The sequence below is a fragment of the Peromyscus leucopus genome, chromosome 22, assembly GCF_004664715.2.
Source record: "Peromyscus leucopus breed LL Stock chromosome 22, UCI_PerLeu_2.1, whole genome shotgun sequence".
In the NCBI taxonomy this organism is placed as follows: Eukaryota; Metazoa; Chordata; class Mammalia; order Rodentia; family Cricetidae; genus Peromyscus; species Peromyscus leucopus.
In genome coordinates, this window is record NC_051081.1 from 34,375,086 (window position 1) to 34,394,451 (window position 19,366).

At 41.4% G+C, this 19,366-nt stretch overlaps 1 protein-coding gene across 4 annotated transcripts in view; it reads right to left on the minus strand.

Moving 5' to 3' along the window:
- The window catches only part of Babam2 (BRISC and BRCA1 A complex member 2), a 373,611-nt gene that overhangs the window by 247,664 nt on the left and 106,581 nt on the right, over window positions 1-19,366 (minus strand). For all 4 annotated transcript variants that reach the window (XM_028873967.2, XM_028873970.2, XM_037198068.1 and 1 more), the window contains exon 5: window positions 1,078-1,272. In XM_028873967.2, coding sequence (XP_028729800.1) covers window positions 1,078-1,272 — 195 coding nt within the window. The remainder of the gene's footprint in view (window positions 1-1,077; window positions 1,273-19,366) is intronic.

Genomic DNA, 19,366 nt, shown 5'->3' on the forward strand with positions numbered 1-19,366 from the left:
TGGATATTGTAACTGTAATTCTTACTTGATAACTGTTTTTGTTGTATATAATTTTACTATGTTAAAGTTAAAAGTTTCCTTTTAATTAGACAAAAGCGGAGGAATGCTATGGAATAATCCTCTTGCACACTGTTAAGATTTGTCACTCAAATTGGTTTAATAAAATGCTGATTGACAAGTAACCAGGCAGGAAGTATGGGTGGGGTGACCAAACTAAGGATGATAAGAAGGAGAAAGGTGGAGTTCAAGAGTCTTGGACAAAGGCAGGGAAGCAAGATGAGAGTGCCATACTAAGAAAATGTACCAAGCCATGTGGCTAAACACAGATAAGAATTATGGGTTAATTTAAGAGTAAGAGTTAACTAGTAACAAGCCTGGGCTATCGACCAAGCATTTACAATTCACATTTAGCCTCTCTGAGTCGGTTATTTGGGACCAGGTGGTCGGGACAGGAAACATCCATTTATAAGAAAGCCTTGATGGAATATAATAAAATTAGCAAGAGAAGAATGCCTAAACATGCTCTATGTGTCACTAGAGTTTGCTCACTCATCTAGTCAACAAACACTCGCAGAACAGCAGTGATGCAGCCAGCACTGTTCTGGGCCACTCTGAGCTACATAACGAGAGCTTGTCTTTAAGAAAAGAGTCTGAGGGCGTGCGCACGAAGGCTCCATATAACCAGCTGTATCCAGAACAGCTGACCTCTCTTATCTGACTGGGGCACTGGAAGAAGGTGAGATTTGTCAGTGTCTTAACCTGTGGCCTGCCGGCTACCCACATCAGGACCCGCATGGAGGTGTAGAGCAGAGGCAATCCTCAGGCTCTCACGCTGCCTTCTGAACATAGCAGACTGCGGATGAAGCCAACTTCGCACACTTCTCCTGTGACATCCTTAACAATAATAAACCTGGTAGCCACTAAGTCCTTCTCCACCTCTACGTCATGACAAAGCACACAGGTGACCTAAGCCATCTGCATCTGAGGACATGGTTAGAGCTCACTCGACAGGGACATCCTAAGGCTCTTCTTGTCTCTAACCCCATCACAATGCAACGTCCCTCTCTCAGCACTCACCCAGTTGTTTTTCTTCCCAGCATAAATTTCCATGTTCTCTCCGTACTGAGGCTCTTCCAGGAGCGTCTGGTACTCAAACATGAGGCGCGAGCTCTCGCGGAGGCGGCTGCATTGGAACTGGTGGTATTGCTGCACCAGCTCCTTCACCACGAGCAGCAGGCACTCGGGGTTTGAAGGGTTCCAGGAGGCCAGGTTCTGCGGAGTCATAAACGAGGACCAGTGAGACACAACTTCACACAAACCCCTCATCACAACTGCACATCAAGGCAGAGGAAGGCAGCAGCAAAAGCCTTCGAGCGAGACTGTTCCTGCTGGGCTGTGCACCCAGAGCTGGGGCGCTAATGAAGAACAAAACAGGTAGTACTAACATGAGAAAGCGAGTTCACCGGAAAGATTGATTTTGACCCTGAAATACTGAATTTGTTCTGTATTCTTCTGGGCTCTTTGCTTTGAACAAGCACCCTATTCTAAACTCAGCATTCTATGCAAAAGTAATTTAATTCGACATCCACAGACCATCTGCATCTATAACACCAGATGTAAATAAATGCTCTGCAAACAACAGCATTTCACAGAAATATAAACATAATAGTATGGACCCGATCTGGGAAAAGGGTAGGAATGGAGAAGATACAAGGGAAAACACATCCAGGAAATGCGAGATTTGGAGGGGGAAAAGGAGGGAGCGGAGGAAGGATGGTAAGATCGTTCATTCTTTGCATGGTGTGTGCGGAATGTGTTGTCTCCTGTTATGTATCAGCCACTGGTCTAGACAGCGAGGAAAGTAAGCCAAGTCCTTTGTCAGTCTGAGACTGTGTGGCAGTGAGGACTGCGTTGACTGCCCAATGACCTGTCTAGCTGAAGCCATGGCCTTCCTGGACTAAAACTAAGGTACCAACGGTGCTCACCACCACTTCTGCAGAGTAAGTGAAAAACATCAGCACAAGGAAAAGAGACACGGGCAGCATCTTCATATGGTCCTGGAAACAGTCTGATGCCACAGGTGTCTGAAGGGTCCCCAGGGACTGGCAGACCCACTGTAGAACCATCACACTACACTTCATTCTTTTAAAGACAACCTAAACATAGCCCCTACCTAAAAGAATGAACAAACATTAAGGAATGCATTCACAAAAAGGAGGCGAATGCCCTCGGTACCCATGGTTTCAACATTCATAGATTCAACCAACTGCACATTAAAATCATTTAGAAGACAATACATTTGTACTGAACTGATATTTTTCCTTGTCCATTATTCTCTAAACAAGAGAAATAGCTATTTACACAGTATTTACATTATAGGGATCTTAAGCAAGTCATAGATGATGTGCACAGATTACTACAAGCGCCATATCATTTTATACAAAGAACTGAGCAGCTGCAAATTTGGGGATCCATGGCATCTCTTGGAACTGATTTCCCAGTGATACCGTGGACAATGGTACCTTGCTCTATTGAGCAGACGGATTTACAGGGAGTAGATGGGAGTGGGGAAGGAACGAGGCATTCCTTCACTGACAGGAGGGATGGGGCTAAGCAGACGCTCGCAAAAAGAGGAAGAGCAACTGCTTCAGCGTCCTACAGGAACGTAGGCGAGGATATAAAAGTGACCTGGTCAAAAGAACACAGAGTCCTGCATGGCAAAGCTCTTGACCTTGACAGCCCGAGATTCCTTTGAGCTATTCAAAACCTCGTTCACAATATGAACAGGATATACGAACACAGACCAGAACTGAAAATGGACCATTCCAGAGCTTGCTATGTGTTTCCTTCAGCGATCACTCACACTTATAAATAGGAAAGATGATGATGTTCGACCTTTTAGTCAAGTATACCTTCCCAGGCAGCCTACAATACTAAAGCAAAAGGAGAAGCTTTAGTCACCTCAGTTTCTTCTTTTTAAACCTTACTTTTTTCTTCAGTGTTTGGAAAGCTTCAAGCCCATATCCATACAATAAGACAAATTGGGAAAACATATTATCTGGCAAACATCTGAGTAATTTGAATTTATTTCAAGTCATTCAACCTAATTGTTAAACTCACAGTATAGACAAGCCAACCAACACGTCCTTCCTGTTAAAACACAGCCTCCCAATACCTGGAAATGCCTCTGACCCTTGACCATTCAAACACACTTCACTGGAAACCACGCCCATCGGTGCTGGTTTAGACATGCTCACTAGATGCAGATTTGTCTCCTAAGGCTACATGACCAATTTTGCTAAATGAGCCATGTTGGAATCATTTTATCTAGAAGGGGAGAACATAGAAAATATAATAGACAGTTTTAGTCACCCCCTAAGACTAAGTCTCTTGAAGACTAAGACGTATTTTAAAAACCATGTCTAGGCAGGGTGGTGGTGGCAAACGCCTTTAATCCCAGCACTCAGGAGGCTGAGGCAGGCGGATCTCTGTGAGTTCGAGGCCAGCCTAGGCTACAGAGTGACAGAGGACAGCCAGAGCTGCAGCACAGAGAAACCCTGTCTCGGAAAACAAACAAACAAATGTCTAGAATTTAGGACACTGGCCTTCCTAATTCTCTTGAGTAGTAAATAGAGCAGAATGCCCAAATTTTGGTCAGGGAAGGAGGCACTGGTATACATTTTCAAGACTCTTTACAAAACAGGAAAAAATAGCTGTGTCTCTAATCACCAAGTTCTGTTCTACTTTATTTTTGTTAATGAACCAAGGAAGACATCTGAAATGAAGATGGCCATGAACCAGGGGCACGGGTCACATAATATCCTAACGAAAGAGAACATAACAATGGATCCTGAAATGAAGAATACAAAATAGAGCTGAAGAAAATGATCAACGCTAGTCAAAGGAGACACCAAAGAGTTACCGAACAGTTTGGAAGAGGAACTTAACTCATCCTCACTAATCTCTGTGACACAGCTGGGACTGGGGTGGGTGGGGCCGGGGTTGGTGGGGCTGGAGTGGGGTGGGGGTGGGATGGGGTATGGGTGGGGTGGGGGCAGGGCAAGGGTGGGGACGGGGCAAGGTGGGGCAGTTCTTTTCAGATACTGCTTAGCCAGTGGGGTTGGGTAACTGCCGATATTCAAGTGCAGAGTGCAAGTGAGACTGTATAAAACGCAGAGCTGCCCCCTGTCCCCCGGCTTAGTTCACTAAAGTATTAGCGAAGCAGTGTCGCAGACCATGTCGCCGGACTGGTGATTCCCTGTCCCTGCTCTAGCTACCCTGGCCAGCTGTCCGCTATGAGGGATACTCCAGCATAAGTGACCCCCAACCTGCCCGTGTTTCTTTTCTCATCGTACACTCCACTGAAATCAGCAGCCCCACAGACAGCCCATCAGTCCTCAGCTCTCTATCTGTGCTTCCTGCTGTGAGCAAGTCATGAGTCACAGCAGCAGCAGCAGAGGCCTAGCTCACCGGCTAGTCAGGCCTCACTCGAACCATATATTCACCACACTGAAGCAAATTCTGACAGGAGAAAATAGGGAAAGCTGAGAAACAATTATCACTAGTCCGTGCCTTTGAGGAGATTCAATAGGGGAAAAAATTAACACGTGAGATGTGCAATCATCACTGCCTAATAATAAGGGGAATGACATCTCAGAAAAATTTCTTTCACAAAAGTAATTCTGTGATAAAATTTGTCAGGAAGAGAATGATGTATAGTAGAAAATATTAGAAATATGGCAAGGAAATTACCTAAAACTTGCTACAAATCCTGCCTAACGTTCTCGCACAGGAGGAAATCAAAACCAAGGATCAGCATATGAAAACTATTCAACCTTGTTAGTAATCAAAGAAGTGTGGCTTGAAAACATGGACATGTCATGACGTCATACACAATGACAGCAAGTCTCCCTCCCAGCATTAACAATCACGCGCCTACCCAAAGACAGCACCCTTACCCACACAGGGACTCCTGTGGACAGCAGTCTGACCCTCCTCGGGTACCCTGCAGATCACATGGCTCTGCCCACTCTGAGCTTCCTGTCTTCAGGGCACAAAGAGCCCCAGATCACTTGAGGACCCGGACAGAGCTCTACACGTTGTTTCTCCTTTCCATGTGACACTCTGATTTATCTTGCCCCTCACATAGCATCCCACACAAGAGAGCTGAGCCAAAATTATGAGAAACAATGCTTATATCTTAAACTAGCCAGCTGACCAGTAAGAGTGAGGGTGTCACTTAATGGGTGCTTTAACGTGAGGGAATGCAAATACTCCACATAAAAACCATGCATGCACAGAAAAACGTTATCAACTGATTTCTCCAATTGAAAGCCATTTCAGAGTTTGTTTTCCTGATTACCCTATTCTCCAAAATTTCCATGTATGTATGAATGTGTTTATGTAGAAATGCACTTAACACATGTCATAATGGAAAAATAAAAATAAAAAAAAAACAGGATAAGCTACTTCACATCATCTGTGCATGGAACTGGGGACTGAACCCAGGGCGTGAGCATGCCACGCATCAAACAACTTTCCATCTCGACCCTGAGGAACCCATTCTTTTGTCTTTTCTGAAATCAGACTTCAGTTATCTCTTCCAAACACTTGAAACTTAGTGGGTTTTGGAGGGGGAAAAAAAAAGTAGCATCACGTAACCCTAAAAATGTAACATTTAGCATTAACATTGAACTTGTGATTCCTTCAATTCCAAGGCTCACGGAACACTTTGGGAATGTTAGTGCCATATGCACTAGTGACATGTATGGCGTCAGTGGTCTTTGGAAACGACCGATGACAGTTTCATTTCTAATAGAACAGGAACTGAACGAGCAGGAATTGTTTAAATGTCAGCTTGGGGGTACATACAAATATCAACAAAACTAAATTGCTATTAGCTTCTTTGTAACAGAACCATGTCACATGTCAGCAACAAAAATCTCTATCATACCTTAACATACAAATAAGTCTTCAATATAAAGAAATGAAATGATCTTAGACATCTCTTCATAATTCCTTCAAATACAACAAGCTCCTACTTTCTTAAAGCTAATGCAACATAAATATGGTGTAGATGACAAGAAGGAACATTGAGGAAGAAGCTTTGAATCTACACACACACACACACACACACACACACACACACACACACACATGTCTACTCCCTGTTCACACAACAACTCTTGAAATATTTACATAGTCCTGCAGGTAGCAAAAAACAAACAAACACAGACCACAACACTGTGATCACATCCTGGGTTGGTGACTGTGTTGACTGACAGTTAATATTTGGGGTCTTTACTCTTGAGGAGATTCAAGCACTAAGAACAAAAGGAAGTACTTAGAAGGGAAGAGAGCACTGTGTACTTTTGGAGCACACTCACAACAACAAACGTAGACAGGCAAGAAATTAAACAGGGCAGTAGTTCCATGCGCCTAGTAGCTTTATTTTCAAATATTCTAATAACTCTCTGGTAGGCGGGGCTTATTGTGTCAGAGGTTCAAGACTGTTGTCATGACGTTTGAAGTTGGTAGCTACAGTTTTTCAAAGCCCAGGTAGAGCTAATTAGAAAAATATACAAATCTCTAAGATCTAAACAAATAGTTAAGCAGATACCAATAAAAAGTCATTTGAGGGATTAATGTGCAATAATAAAAAGTAGTCTTAGAGTGTAGGGAAGTTAGGCTCGAACACTCAAGAAGAATGGCTGCAGGTAAATGGAATGTATGCTGGGAGAAGGTGGCTCATGACCTGTGTTCAGTGGCCACTGCCCAGCCATGACCAGTGCGAGAAGGAAGCACCCTGGACCTTCTAAACCAGCATGGCCAGAGCTCTCCAAGGTTCTGATCTGCTTCTTAACCAAGAACCAACCTCCCTGAGTCTGTGTCTGAGGCTCCTTCTAAAAGGGATTTATTCATTTTATTATCTTCTGTGTATAAGTGTTGGGTGATATTTTGATTGTGTTCTGACAAATAAAGCTTGCTTGGAGTCAGAGGGTAGAGCTAGCCTCTAGTTAACCATAGAGGTTTGGAGGACTGTAGAGAGAGGGACAGGAAGTGGTAAGGTGGGACTGAGTTGGGATCTTGGCCCTTTTGGTCAGAGGAACAGAAGAAGTAGAAGTCACTGGTAGCTGCTCCCCTGCTTCTCTGATCTTTCAGGTTTTTACCCCAATATCTGACTCCTGGTTTTTATTGATAAAATTAATTAGGTTTACGTATCATATAAGTGATTGGTTTGCACGTATTTTTTGCTTCATAGGGGTGCCTGATGCCTGTGGGGGGCAGAAGAGGGCATGGACCCCCTGGGACCAGAATTACAGCTGGTTGTGAGCCACCATATTGGATGCTGGGAACAGAACTTGAGTTCTCTGCAAGAGCAACAAGTGCTCTTAACCAGTGAGCTAACTCCCCAGACCCTAAAAGGAATTTATTTTAATGACTTGCAAGATGGTACCCATCAGTCCATTGCCTGGCCTTACAGTAAAACAGTAGCCAGCAAAGTCTTCTGGTTCCTAGTGTAATATGATCTTAATTCTAATTTCCTAGTGACATGCAGCCAAAAAGACAATGTCATGGGGAAAATATACAAACATCTTAATAATGAGAAGTAAATTTTCCATGTGATTTTGTGGTAATACTAACAAATCTCATAAAAGAAAACACAAACAGAAGAAAGCATAAATCTGAACTTGGAATACAATCTCCTAGATGGCTTATCCATCTATCTGGTTAAGTGAAACTTCCAAGTACCAGGAAGACTCTTGAGTACCTTCAAATATCTCCCCCACAATGATGTAGTGGTGTATCACTCTAGAGTTTCTCTCTCATCCCAGTTTTGGTCTAGGATATCAGAGTCACTAGTGCTGGAACACTGTAATGGTTTCTTCCATACGCAAGCAAGCAAGCCTTAATTCTAAAATATGAGGAAGTACACCAAAATTGTAGCTGTGGCTCCACTTAGAAAATTCAAAAACCTGTATTGTCCCTCCTCGCCCATCACAAGTTGTTCTTAAAAGGGGACAATCCCACACTGATTCCCCAGTTCAACTGAATCTCTAGGACCACACATCTCACTTCTAGGTTTTATTTCTTTCTTCGGAATTGATGGTAAATAGGAAGAAACAAGGGTAACAGGGTAGGGGGAAGAAGTTTCTGAGGGCACCTCTTGATCCCAGGAAGAAACAAGGGTAACAGGGTAGGGGGAAGAAGTTTCAGAGAGCACCTCTTGATGCCAGGAAGAAACAAGGGTAACAGGGTAGGGGGAAGAAGTTTCAGAGGGCACCTCTTGATCCCAGGAAGAAACAAGGGTAACAGGGTAGGGGGAAGAAGTTCAGAGGGCACCTCTTGATCCCAGGAAGAAACAAGGGTAACAGGGTAGGGGGAAGAAGTTTCAGAGGGCACCTCTTGATCCCAGGAAGAAACAAGGGTAACAGGGTAGGGGGAAGAAGTTCAGAGGGCACCTCTTGATCCAGCCTCCCTCTCTCTCAGAAGCCCTCTCAAATGGCACAGGAATGAAGGGAAAGGCAAGTCTGCCCTCCAAGGAAAAGGTCCATCAGCATCCTTCTCCTTGGACATTCTAACCACCGAGAGAGTGCACCCATCCTTCGTCATGTGAAAGAGCACAACACTAACATACTGACGCTCCCAAATACAACATAAGCACCTTGCAGAATTGACTGAATCAGAAAGAAACCCATCTCGTCTACAGGCGTCACCTTTTCCCACACAATTGTAACGTCCTATGTTTTAAGTATGAGAACAGGTCAAGACCAAAACACTCATTTTATACCTGTTTCTCAGAGAAAACATGAACTAATGTTGGTTTTAAGTTTAATATCAGACAAAACACCAATGTAAAATTTGACTAACAAATCCTCAACATGAAGGGAAAAAAACAACTCATTTTCCAGCACAGGCTGGCTGAGCCTGTGACACAGGTCTGCTGTGTCACCTGGCTGCTGACGTCACACACTGCCCCTCCCGGGCTGCTCAGACCTGGTGGCAAGCCTGCCAGGGCAGAAAGACAACTAGAAATGTGACTGCAGCTTGACTCCGAGTGTTCTTCCTGGGGACGCACTGAATCTTCCAGGTTGCTCGAATACCATCCAGGGATGTGATTCTCAAGGAGACAGCTTGTTACTGCTTTTCCTGGCTGTACTACAAGAAACAACAGTGTGAGCTTATTTTAAATTAATGTGTGCTTCTGTGTTTCTTTACAAGAAATTAACTGCAATCGTTCAGTTAAAGCAAACACTTTGTGTTTCACTTTTCATTATGAAACGTCTTCAGGATCCTCTCAAACTTAGGAAGCTAAAAATTCCCGATTTTAATTACCAGTTTCCAATGTGGAGGAAATTATTTCAATCACAATGAAAGACCTTTCGAGCTTAGTTGGCCCTGTGGGGCAATGAGTGTTTTACAAGTGAGAGGGTTCCTAGCCGTTCTCTGATGGCAAGAGTGTTGTGATAGAGTGTGTCTTTCTGTCTCTTTCACAGAGACTTTGCAACAATGCACTGCACAGAACAAGACAGAAAGCAACAGCCTCAACCAGCTTTTGTTATTTATAACTAGGAAACATCTGCAGGCTGACACCTGCCTTTTGACCTCTGCCCTAAATGACTTTGCTAGTTAGACCATTCCCCTGCGCTAGAATGACTTCTTCTGGACCTCAGCTGAGCATCTTGGACTTCAGTCCAGACCTAAAGCACTTGCCAGACCCTTCTCTTAATCCAAATCCCACATACGGTCAACAGTGACCTGGTCACACACTTTGTGTGTATATGAACAGGGGGAACTACCTGAAAGGAAGTGATTTTGGCTCTTTTTGTTATAACAGGAACATGCAGCTACAGGAGCCAGAAGGAGAAAGCAATACAAAGCAGGTAGTTAAGTAAAGAAGGAGACACAAATACTGCATAAGTTCTAAGAGCTTTCATTGTCTTTAGTTTTTTTTTCTTTAAAACTCTAGCATGCATATGCATATGATGCCAAAACTCATGCATGAATATGATGTATATACATACACTCAAGAATACACATACACATCAAATGATCAATTAAAAAAAATCTAAACCTTAGACCTTGGTTCACATAATGACCATGACACAGACACGTAGTAAGTTTCCACCCACTGTTTGATGTCCAACATCGAATCTCTCTCCTTCTGCAACTACTCACCCAAAGTTCCTTAAGAAACCACCCCTGCCCATTCTCAGCCATGGACCTGGACTAAGAACTATCAGATAAAATTCTATAGGTATTGACTCCTCAATGCAAGTATTTCCTATGCACCCAGTCTCAATGACTAATTCAGCTCCAGTCAAACTAAGTAAGCTAAGTGGCTGGCCTACTGAAATGAAGGTGTGCCTTCTTCCCATGGGGGGGATACAGTATGAACTGGCGTAACTGTGCTGTACTCACAGAGGCAGGGCGCCTGAAGAATTACGTGCTTATGGGGAATAAAGGTCAACACCATGCGGAGCAAAGACGTGAAATAGAAGGAAACTAGGTTCTTCAGTGACGTCATTTCAGCCACAGACCCAACATTATCTTGAGTCCAACTCCAGCCTTTTAGAATCCTATGGGCCAATGAACTCCCTTTACTGTTTTAAGACAATTTGGATCAGGTTTCTATTACTTGAAATGAAGAAGAGCAGAAATAAGAGGAGGAAGAAGAACAGGACGGGGAAGAATAGATATACCAAAACCGATACTGCTATTTTGCCTTCTCTGGGGCAAAGGGAGAGGTTAGAAACTCTTACCAAGCCATGTGACTGTTGAAAAGCCTTTAACCTTAAAGTACAGAGTCACTTTAGGAACTCATGTTTTCTGCCAGAGACAAAATCTGAGGATCTTCTTCTATTCTCAGGGCAAAAATCTACAAAAAGGATGAACGTATTTTCACTAACCCTCCAAAGATTATAATCATTTCTGTTATGGGAAAAGTAAACAAAAAGGGAAGAAGAAAAACAGAAGGCTACTCTTTTATAAAGTATGACTCATTTAGTGGATTTAAATTAAAATATATTGAAATGGGTAGCTAAGATGTTCCCCATCCTGGAGCTCTTCAAACACCAAGACGGTATTTGTTTCAGTGGGTAATAAACAAGACTTCCACAGGAGCCAAGAGACGCACATAAGGATGTAGAGAATGAACTGGTTGAGACCAGATAAGGACACTTTGATTACTGACATGTAACTTGGGGCCATATATAACAATCTGCACCTAGCCCTTCTTGCGCACAAAGCTTGGAGAGGTCCTCACTGATTTCATGGTCCTTTACCCAGGAGATATTTTTACCTTTGCTCTACTTGACTGGAACACATTCAGCACGTACAAGCCGTCTTGTGGTTGTTATCACATGAATGCTGGCTATATGCCAAGCTGGGAATGTGTGCCTTGGAGCAGAAAACCTTTATATCTTCTGCAAACAATCTCTCCCCAGAGACTTGAAATGGGCCCCACAAAGCAGCCGCGGTGACTGCACTCAGACCATCTATCAACTCAGCAATGCATCGTGAACACTGTTTAATGAACTGTCACTTCTTCAGACTAAGTCACCCCTCACCAGGTCCCAAACCCGTACCTTACCAGTCCTTTCAAAGCGGTGGTGACCCTCACAAAGAAAAGCATTTGGCCAATGAATAATTACACATTTACCCAGTCCAATTAAGTGCTTCAGAAATCTTAGGCAGGCTTTCCCATTCCAAGCTACCAATGTCCATTGCCATCAATCTACCACCAAAAAACAGAATGGGGTTCCTTTTCTCAACAACCACCACTTCTCTTTTAAAAAAAAAAAATTCTCTGCCAGGTATAGCGACCATGCTAGAAGCTAGTAATCACAACAAGCACAGTGGAAGCAGAAGAACTCAGTGGTCGGGTGTCACGTCAGTCTTCACTAACCAAAACTACCTGATCTCTTGAGACAAGTGGGATAGCCTTGGGTGTCTTCAGAACAATGTGCAAGTATCTTTAAAAGGCAGGCTCACAGGTCCTACCATTAGGACATGGATTCAATGAGCCCAGGATGATACCTACACTGTGGGCATACAGAATCTATTCTGTGTTTCTGAGCCATAGTCAGGCATTTAATAGCAAGGTAGAAAATTTAATCATCTTTGTAACAAATTGTCTTATTAAAGGCTCAACTATTTTACAGTGATTCCTTAGACCCTCATATAAGTTCCATTGATGTCATGATGGCTCAACTCTCCCTTCTAGACTTTTCTACTACTTGTCCCACATGTTTCTCAGGAAGTAAGAGAATTTGTCTATAGATAATGTTTCTCACAATCAAAAACTACTAAAAAGTATTAACTCCTGGAATCCAGGGCTACCTAAACCTGGGGGAAGGGAAGGAAGTGGGCATGATATATTTCAACCACGGAGAAGCAGACACAGTAGCATATACTTACAATCCCAGTAATTGGGAGGCAGAAGCAGGAAGTCAGTTGAAGGTCAACTTTACCTCTGTAACAAGTTCAAGGCCAGCATCGTCTACATGAGACCCTGTCCTGGGGAAGGGAAAGCCCTTCCTACTCTTGCTGGTTTCTACCTCTCCCACAGCTCTTTATTTTGCTCAACTTGGCACCTCTTCCCTCTTCTGCCTGGACCTGGAATATCTTCCAGACCTCTCCTGGGACGCCAGCATTTCAGGTTTAATACCATCTATGCCCCAAAGGGAAAAACACCAACAATGGTGTGATCATTCTTTAATTGGTCATATTTATTTGCATTTAATTTTAAATCACCATCTTTTTACTCAAATATTTTTGTGATGGCTCAAATAATATTAAGGAATCACGGAGCATTTATAAATTGGCAGCCGTAGCCTGCAGACATGCTTTCTTTGACCCGCATAGAATTTTTATTTAAAGATCTTTAGACAAGGCAGACACACTTCGGCAGGTCACAGTCCCCACTAATTCTCACAGCTGCCATATCACCTTCTTCCCTCATCTGTGTGACTCGACCGGCCCCTTCTGATGTCTTAGTTTACAACCCCTGTGGTTAAGGTTTTAGGACATTTCCTAAAGAGATGACTTAGTTCCTGCCATGGTTCCTTCATTTATGTTACAGGCAGTGGGTGTTTATTAGTTTTATGTTTTCAGAATACAATTGAAAGAACAGTTAGACTTTCTTTGTGATTAACAGTGAAACAGAAAGCTTTCTGTTCAATAAAGCCAGTAATGTTCACACTAAGTGACTGACACCACTTTCCTTCAGTGAGACTATTTTAAAAAGTATCTGAGAACAGAGACGGTATCTTACTTATCTCTGTGTTGAATAGCCTGGCTTTTACAACTTACATACTTATTTTCAAGAAATGACCACCACAATTTATTATAAGCTAATATAATAAATTTCAAGGGTCAGTAAAGATACTGAATCATTTGAGCCAAGTTTATCCAGTGGCCATGAGCAGACGTTGACAAAAGAATACTGGACAGTAATTTTGAAAATACAATATTGCAAATGACTAATTATAGTCATCAATCATTAAAAATTTAGGCCATCTTAAAAACAGTATCTTTTAAGCATTCAAAGATATAATTTCTTTTCCAAGGCTAGCACAAAAATAAAATAAGAATGCAAAAAAAATTAACAAAATAAAATGAAATATCATGGCTCAATAGAAGGGTACAAAACAGCACATTTTCCAGTTCAAAAAAACTGCATGAGATGTTGGTCTTCCTGTTTTTCCTAAACCTTCTAATTGTGCTTCCAGAAAACTCCCAAGCATCTGCCTCTATGTAGCTTAGTCTTCGTCTTGGAGCTCTCACAAGGAAATAGAGAGTACACTGTGCCAGGATCACTGTCTTCTCCAGCCAAAATCATTAAGTCTTGGAGCCAATTTCCTCTGGGTAAATTTGATGAAATTCCTTCCATTTGCAGCTTCCTTACTTAGTGGTAATGGCTGCACATGTCACAAGTCAATATATATGTACATGTGTTTAACAATATACATTATTTATTTAACGGTACTATGTATATCAGTGCACCCAGGTAAACATACATCTATCTACGCACTCACACATAAATGTACAGTTCCATAATGGTTCCTAGAATCTACTAATGTGATTTTTCTGTGACTACTATTTCTTAATTGAGACACAATTCTCTGAGACCTAGCATTACTCTGGAACTCAGAATCAACCAACTCTTCTATGCAGCTACAGGATAATGAGAAGGTTGGTTAAAAATAATTCTAATGCTTTGCACAGTCCCTTAAGTGCTTCTGAATCATCAAAGAAAGATCAAATTAAGTTCTATTTTAGGGTAAGGGGTATTTTATCAAAATTCAATTATGTTTTAAAACATGTGATCCATATATAACTTATACAGCAAATTTTTATGAGTGTAAATATTTTATTAATTGGGCTAACCTTATTTCCTATTTACTCTTAATAAAATAAAACTTGTAATTTTATGTCTCTCATTAATAATATGAATATATTATATACATTATTAACAAGGACTGCAGATTAAGCATAGCATACATTTTCCATCACAGTATCTAATTCTTCAATCCTTCAAATGCCAACCTGTTTATTATCTAGTTGCTGTAGAACAAAAACTGCATTTCATACAATTCATGTTTCTTCATGGACGAAGGTCATTTATTAGAAGACTATGTGATACAGATACATTTTGTAAATAGTGAGGTCATGGGGTAAATAGAACTGTTATAATAAATGGTAAGGATACTGTACTTTCATAATCCTTCTGCTGCCTCTGGTAATTCTCTTCTTTTATCTCTCTCTCTCTCTCTCTCACACACACACACACACACATACACCTTATATGCTATAAGAAGTATTATTGCAAATTCTAATCTATGGCATATATTATACATAATTGCCTAAATAAAAATTACGATACATTCATGTCACATATCTCTTATAATAGCCATTTTACATTAAGTCAAATCTCTAGTAAGGGGAGGGAGAGGATTATTTTTTGTTTATAATTATGAACCATAAGATAGAAAATTAAGACATATACATTCAGAGTAATGAATGAATGTGCTAAATTATACTGTGAAGGACAAGGTTAGCAAAAAATCACTCTGTTGCAATTTTATAGGATGAATTATCTTTTTTTTTAAACTACAAATTGCAAAGAAAAAAATGAAGAAAACATCTAAGTTAAAAAATACTAGAAAAGGTAATAATCAACACTGTATAGATCTTGATTCAAACAATTAGAAATCTGAGCATTGACAGGTTATTTGAAGAGACAATGTATTTCCGATAAGGGAGTATTATTTTGGGTTATAATTTCAAAAGGATACTTTTTTAAGTACCATAATGAGATATAAATGAAATGGCATGTTTGGGATTTGATTCAAAATAATCTCCCAGGCAACAAGTGGGTAAGAAGATAGATAAGACAGAAGCCTTGTGTGGTGACGAAGTCAGGCAGGTGACAGGGCCATGGAGTTTCATGACACAATGCTTATATACATTCTACTTATATGCATGCTAAAATCTCCAAAAGACAAAATCTCCTCATAAGAAGAAACCTGATAGGTAAGATTGTTTTTGTTTGCTTTAGTTTCTACACACTGTGCTGTGATGTCTAGACACGCCTAACTGAACATCTACAAACGGGGCGCTGAAGGGTTAAAGGGCCCTTACTAATCCTCATTCTTTAATCTGACTAAAAATACCCTTTAATTTGTCAAACCTTCTTCACTAATCCTGAACTACAAATGTTGTAAATGACGGGACGGGTATTCAGCACAAGGCACCCCAAGGCCAAGTTCTCAGCACAAAGGACATTTACTTGTGCCCGGAGCCATGTTGGCCATGCTGGGGCTGGCTGGAGTCCCTTCACTAACCATCTCCTAGGGCATTATTTCCTTAGAAAGCCAAACTTTCATAAAGCATGCTGTGAAAGAGCACCAGAGTGTAGATTTGTATTTTAATTGCTATAAACAAAAGGCTCATAAAATTACTACGGAAAAAGGAGGGCGGAGTAAGGAAGGAAAGAGAGAGGGAGATGTGCTCTAGGCTTGCTTTAGGAAATCAGGCACTGGGTGACTGGCTGATAACTCAAACGGGAGTGTGTCTGTTTTCATAGGCAAAGACTTGATTTATCTGTATGTTTGTTTGGCTTCTGCACTGTGGTTTTGAGACAAGGCTTCATGTAAGCCATGTTTCTGAACTCTTGCTCCTCCGCAATCCAAAAGTCAATGTCTGTAACAGCCATTTTATCTTTCTGTTACAATAAAATGCTTGTAATTCGAACTGAGGAGATTTTAATGAGTTTAGAGGAATGGGAATGGGATGAAAGACAAAAGAAAAAATGGTTAACTTTTAAGTTTTCATAATAAATTAGTTTTAAATAGTAATTAAACTCACTGGAGTAAATTTTACTTTTTAAAAACACAATTGCCAAAGGAGCTAGTCAAGATAAGCTTCATGTCAGCATGGACAGCATCGTTAAATTAACGAAATTAAATGGTTTTTGTTTTATTTTGTTTTTTGTTTGTTTTTCGAGACAGAGTTTCTCTGTGCAGGTTTGGTGCCTGTCCTGGATCTCACTCTGTAGACCAGGCTGGCCTCCAACTCAAAGAAATCTGCCTGGGTCTGCCTCCCGAGTGCTGGGACTCAAGGTGTGTGCCACTGCCTCCAGGCAAAATTAAATGTTTTTAAAACATGCCTTTAGCCAGGCAGTGGTACCACACACCTTCAATCTCAGCATTTGGGAAGCAGAGGCAGGCAGATCTCTGAGTTCAAGGCCAGCCTGGTCAACAGAGCGAGTTCCAGGACAGCTAGGGCTACACAGAGAAAACCCTGTCTCGGAAAAAAAAAAAACAACAACCAAAAAATCATGTCTTTAAAAACATGCAAATTATGTTATAATAATCACTACTCTTACCAATTATTTTCATTTAAATGCAACATTTGTATTAACTCTTTAAGAATCCCATACATACATACAATGTATTTTGACCAAATTGACACCCCTTAACTCCTAACTCATTTGATTTCCGACCTCCACCCCTTCAAACTTCCTGTCCTTTTTTGTTTGGTTGGGTTTTTTTTTTTTTTTTCTTCTTCTTCATAACCCATTGGCTTCGATTTGTGCTGCCCTTATACTTATGGTGATGGGCTATCCACGGGCACACAGGTGACCCACCAGGACTACAGCCTTCGTCTTCTGAGCAGCTATCAACTGCACTCGGCTACACTCCACATCAGAACGCTAACTGGCTTGATCTTGTGCAGATGGCAAGAGAGGCTGTGAGTAGTGACTGCAGTAGCTCTTCTCTTGTCCAGAAGACACTGCTGCAATCCCTGACCTCTGACCTCTGCCTCTTACAATCTTTCTGCCTCCTCTTCTGCAATTGTTCCAGAGCCTTGATGGGAGGGGTGTGATACTCCACTTATGGCTGAGCAAACAAATTATTTTTAATCTCGTAAAGGACTCCTTTGATTTTAGATGTCCACGAGACTTATTTTTCTGAGACAAGAGACAGGCTCTTATTGAATTAGTCCAGTTTGCCTTGGATTCACTCTGTAGCCCCGACAGCCCTTGAACTATAAGCCTCCAGCCTCAGTCTCCTAAGTAGCTGAAATGATAGGCCAACACTCAGCCTAGCTAGTCCATTTTAGAGAGACTCCAAGTAATTAGCTGCCCCTCTTGGAAAAGTTCTATAATAATCCAGACTTCTACTTCTCAATCTGTCTTCTTCATGAATGTTCTTGAACCACATTCAAGAATATGTATTAAATGTGTTGAATGTTTTGCTTCTAATATTATTATAATTCTTGGGAACTTAAAAACAGGTTTTGAAAAACATATACAAGGTCTCCTGAGTCACTGTCGGTTCCCGGATCCAAACCATGCTGCAGCTAAAGGATTACATCAGACCAGTGTAAGGGTTGAGCGCCATTTCCCTTTGCAGGTTTCAATATCTTGGCTTCCCAACGCTTCTGTGGGGGCTGCTGTTTGGCATCAAATTCTCAGCCGGATGCAGATAATTCCTCTGAAAAAATGTTTTTATAATAGCTAAGGTTTTTTGCTTTTAAAAATGTTAGAGAAAGCATACATTATATCCAGGTTCAATTTTTATAATCCTCTTTTTTTTTCTTTTTTCATGTGTTCTCTCTCCCTGAAGCTAACCCAAGTACAGCAAGCTAATCCACAAACACAAAGACTTAGTAAGTACAAAAGCTCGCTTCTCTCAATAGTTTAAACATAGTATCAAAAATCAAAACAATCTACTTCAATTACAACAGAGAACATGGGACTTTTCTGAAAACACAGCCATCTGCTCGTCTCCATAGTCAGTTCCATGCCGCCCTGGATCATTTTTGCCTCTGTGCTCCATTTTCTTTCTGTTTTCACCGTGAAATTGCTGCTTTATCCATTCCTCGCCATAGCCTTGTGGGACAGGTACTAATGCCATTTGATTTATCAGTTTTTAAAAGTGTAACAACGAAGTTCCATATCCAGCATAATCTACCTGGGGCGGCAGAGTTGAGAATGCCGGATAGGTCTGCGTCACCCAGTATCCAAGCTCACTGCTCGCAGTTCTCAACCCTGGTCATATACTAGAATTGGCATTCTGAAACCACTGAGGCCCAGGTGTGATTGCTGCCGGTGGTGACTGTCAATTTGACTGGACTGAGAATCCCCTAAGAGTCACACCTCTTTGTGTGGCTCTGGGAATATTTCCAGAGAACATCGGCCATGAGCAGAAAACTGTCCTAAACGGGACAGCAAATGGTCCAGAATAAAGGGATCTAAAAAAAAGCAACACGAATGTGCCTGCCTCATGTCTTCTAAGTATGCCTGCCACGGCCATTGGAGTCTTTGCTTCTTCAGCCTTCTAATGTGCACTCAATACCAGCAATGCTCCAGAGTACTTAAAGGCCTTCAGCTGCCAGGACCATGTGCCCTGCGGTGACACCAGCCACAGTAGGCTGGGCCCACCCAAATCAATCATTCTCATTAATTCTAAAAGACTACAGATGCCAGCCCAAACTACTATACCCAGCAAAACCTTCAATCACCATATATGGAGAAAACAAGATATTCCACAATAAAATCAAATTTAAACAACATCTATCTGCAAATCCAGCCCTAGAGAAAATACTAGAAAGAAAACTCCAACCCAAGGAGGTTAACTACACCCATGGAAACACAAGAAATAAATAATCTCATACCAGCAAAACCAAAAGTAAGCACACACATACACACACACACACACACACACACACACACACACACACACACACACACACAAAACACCAACAACAAAATAACAGGAATTACCAATCATTTGTCATTAGTATTTCTCAATATCAATGGATTCAATTCCCCAATAAAAAGACACAGAATAAGAGA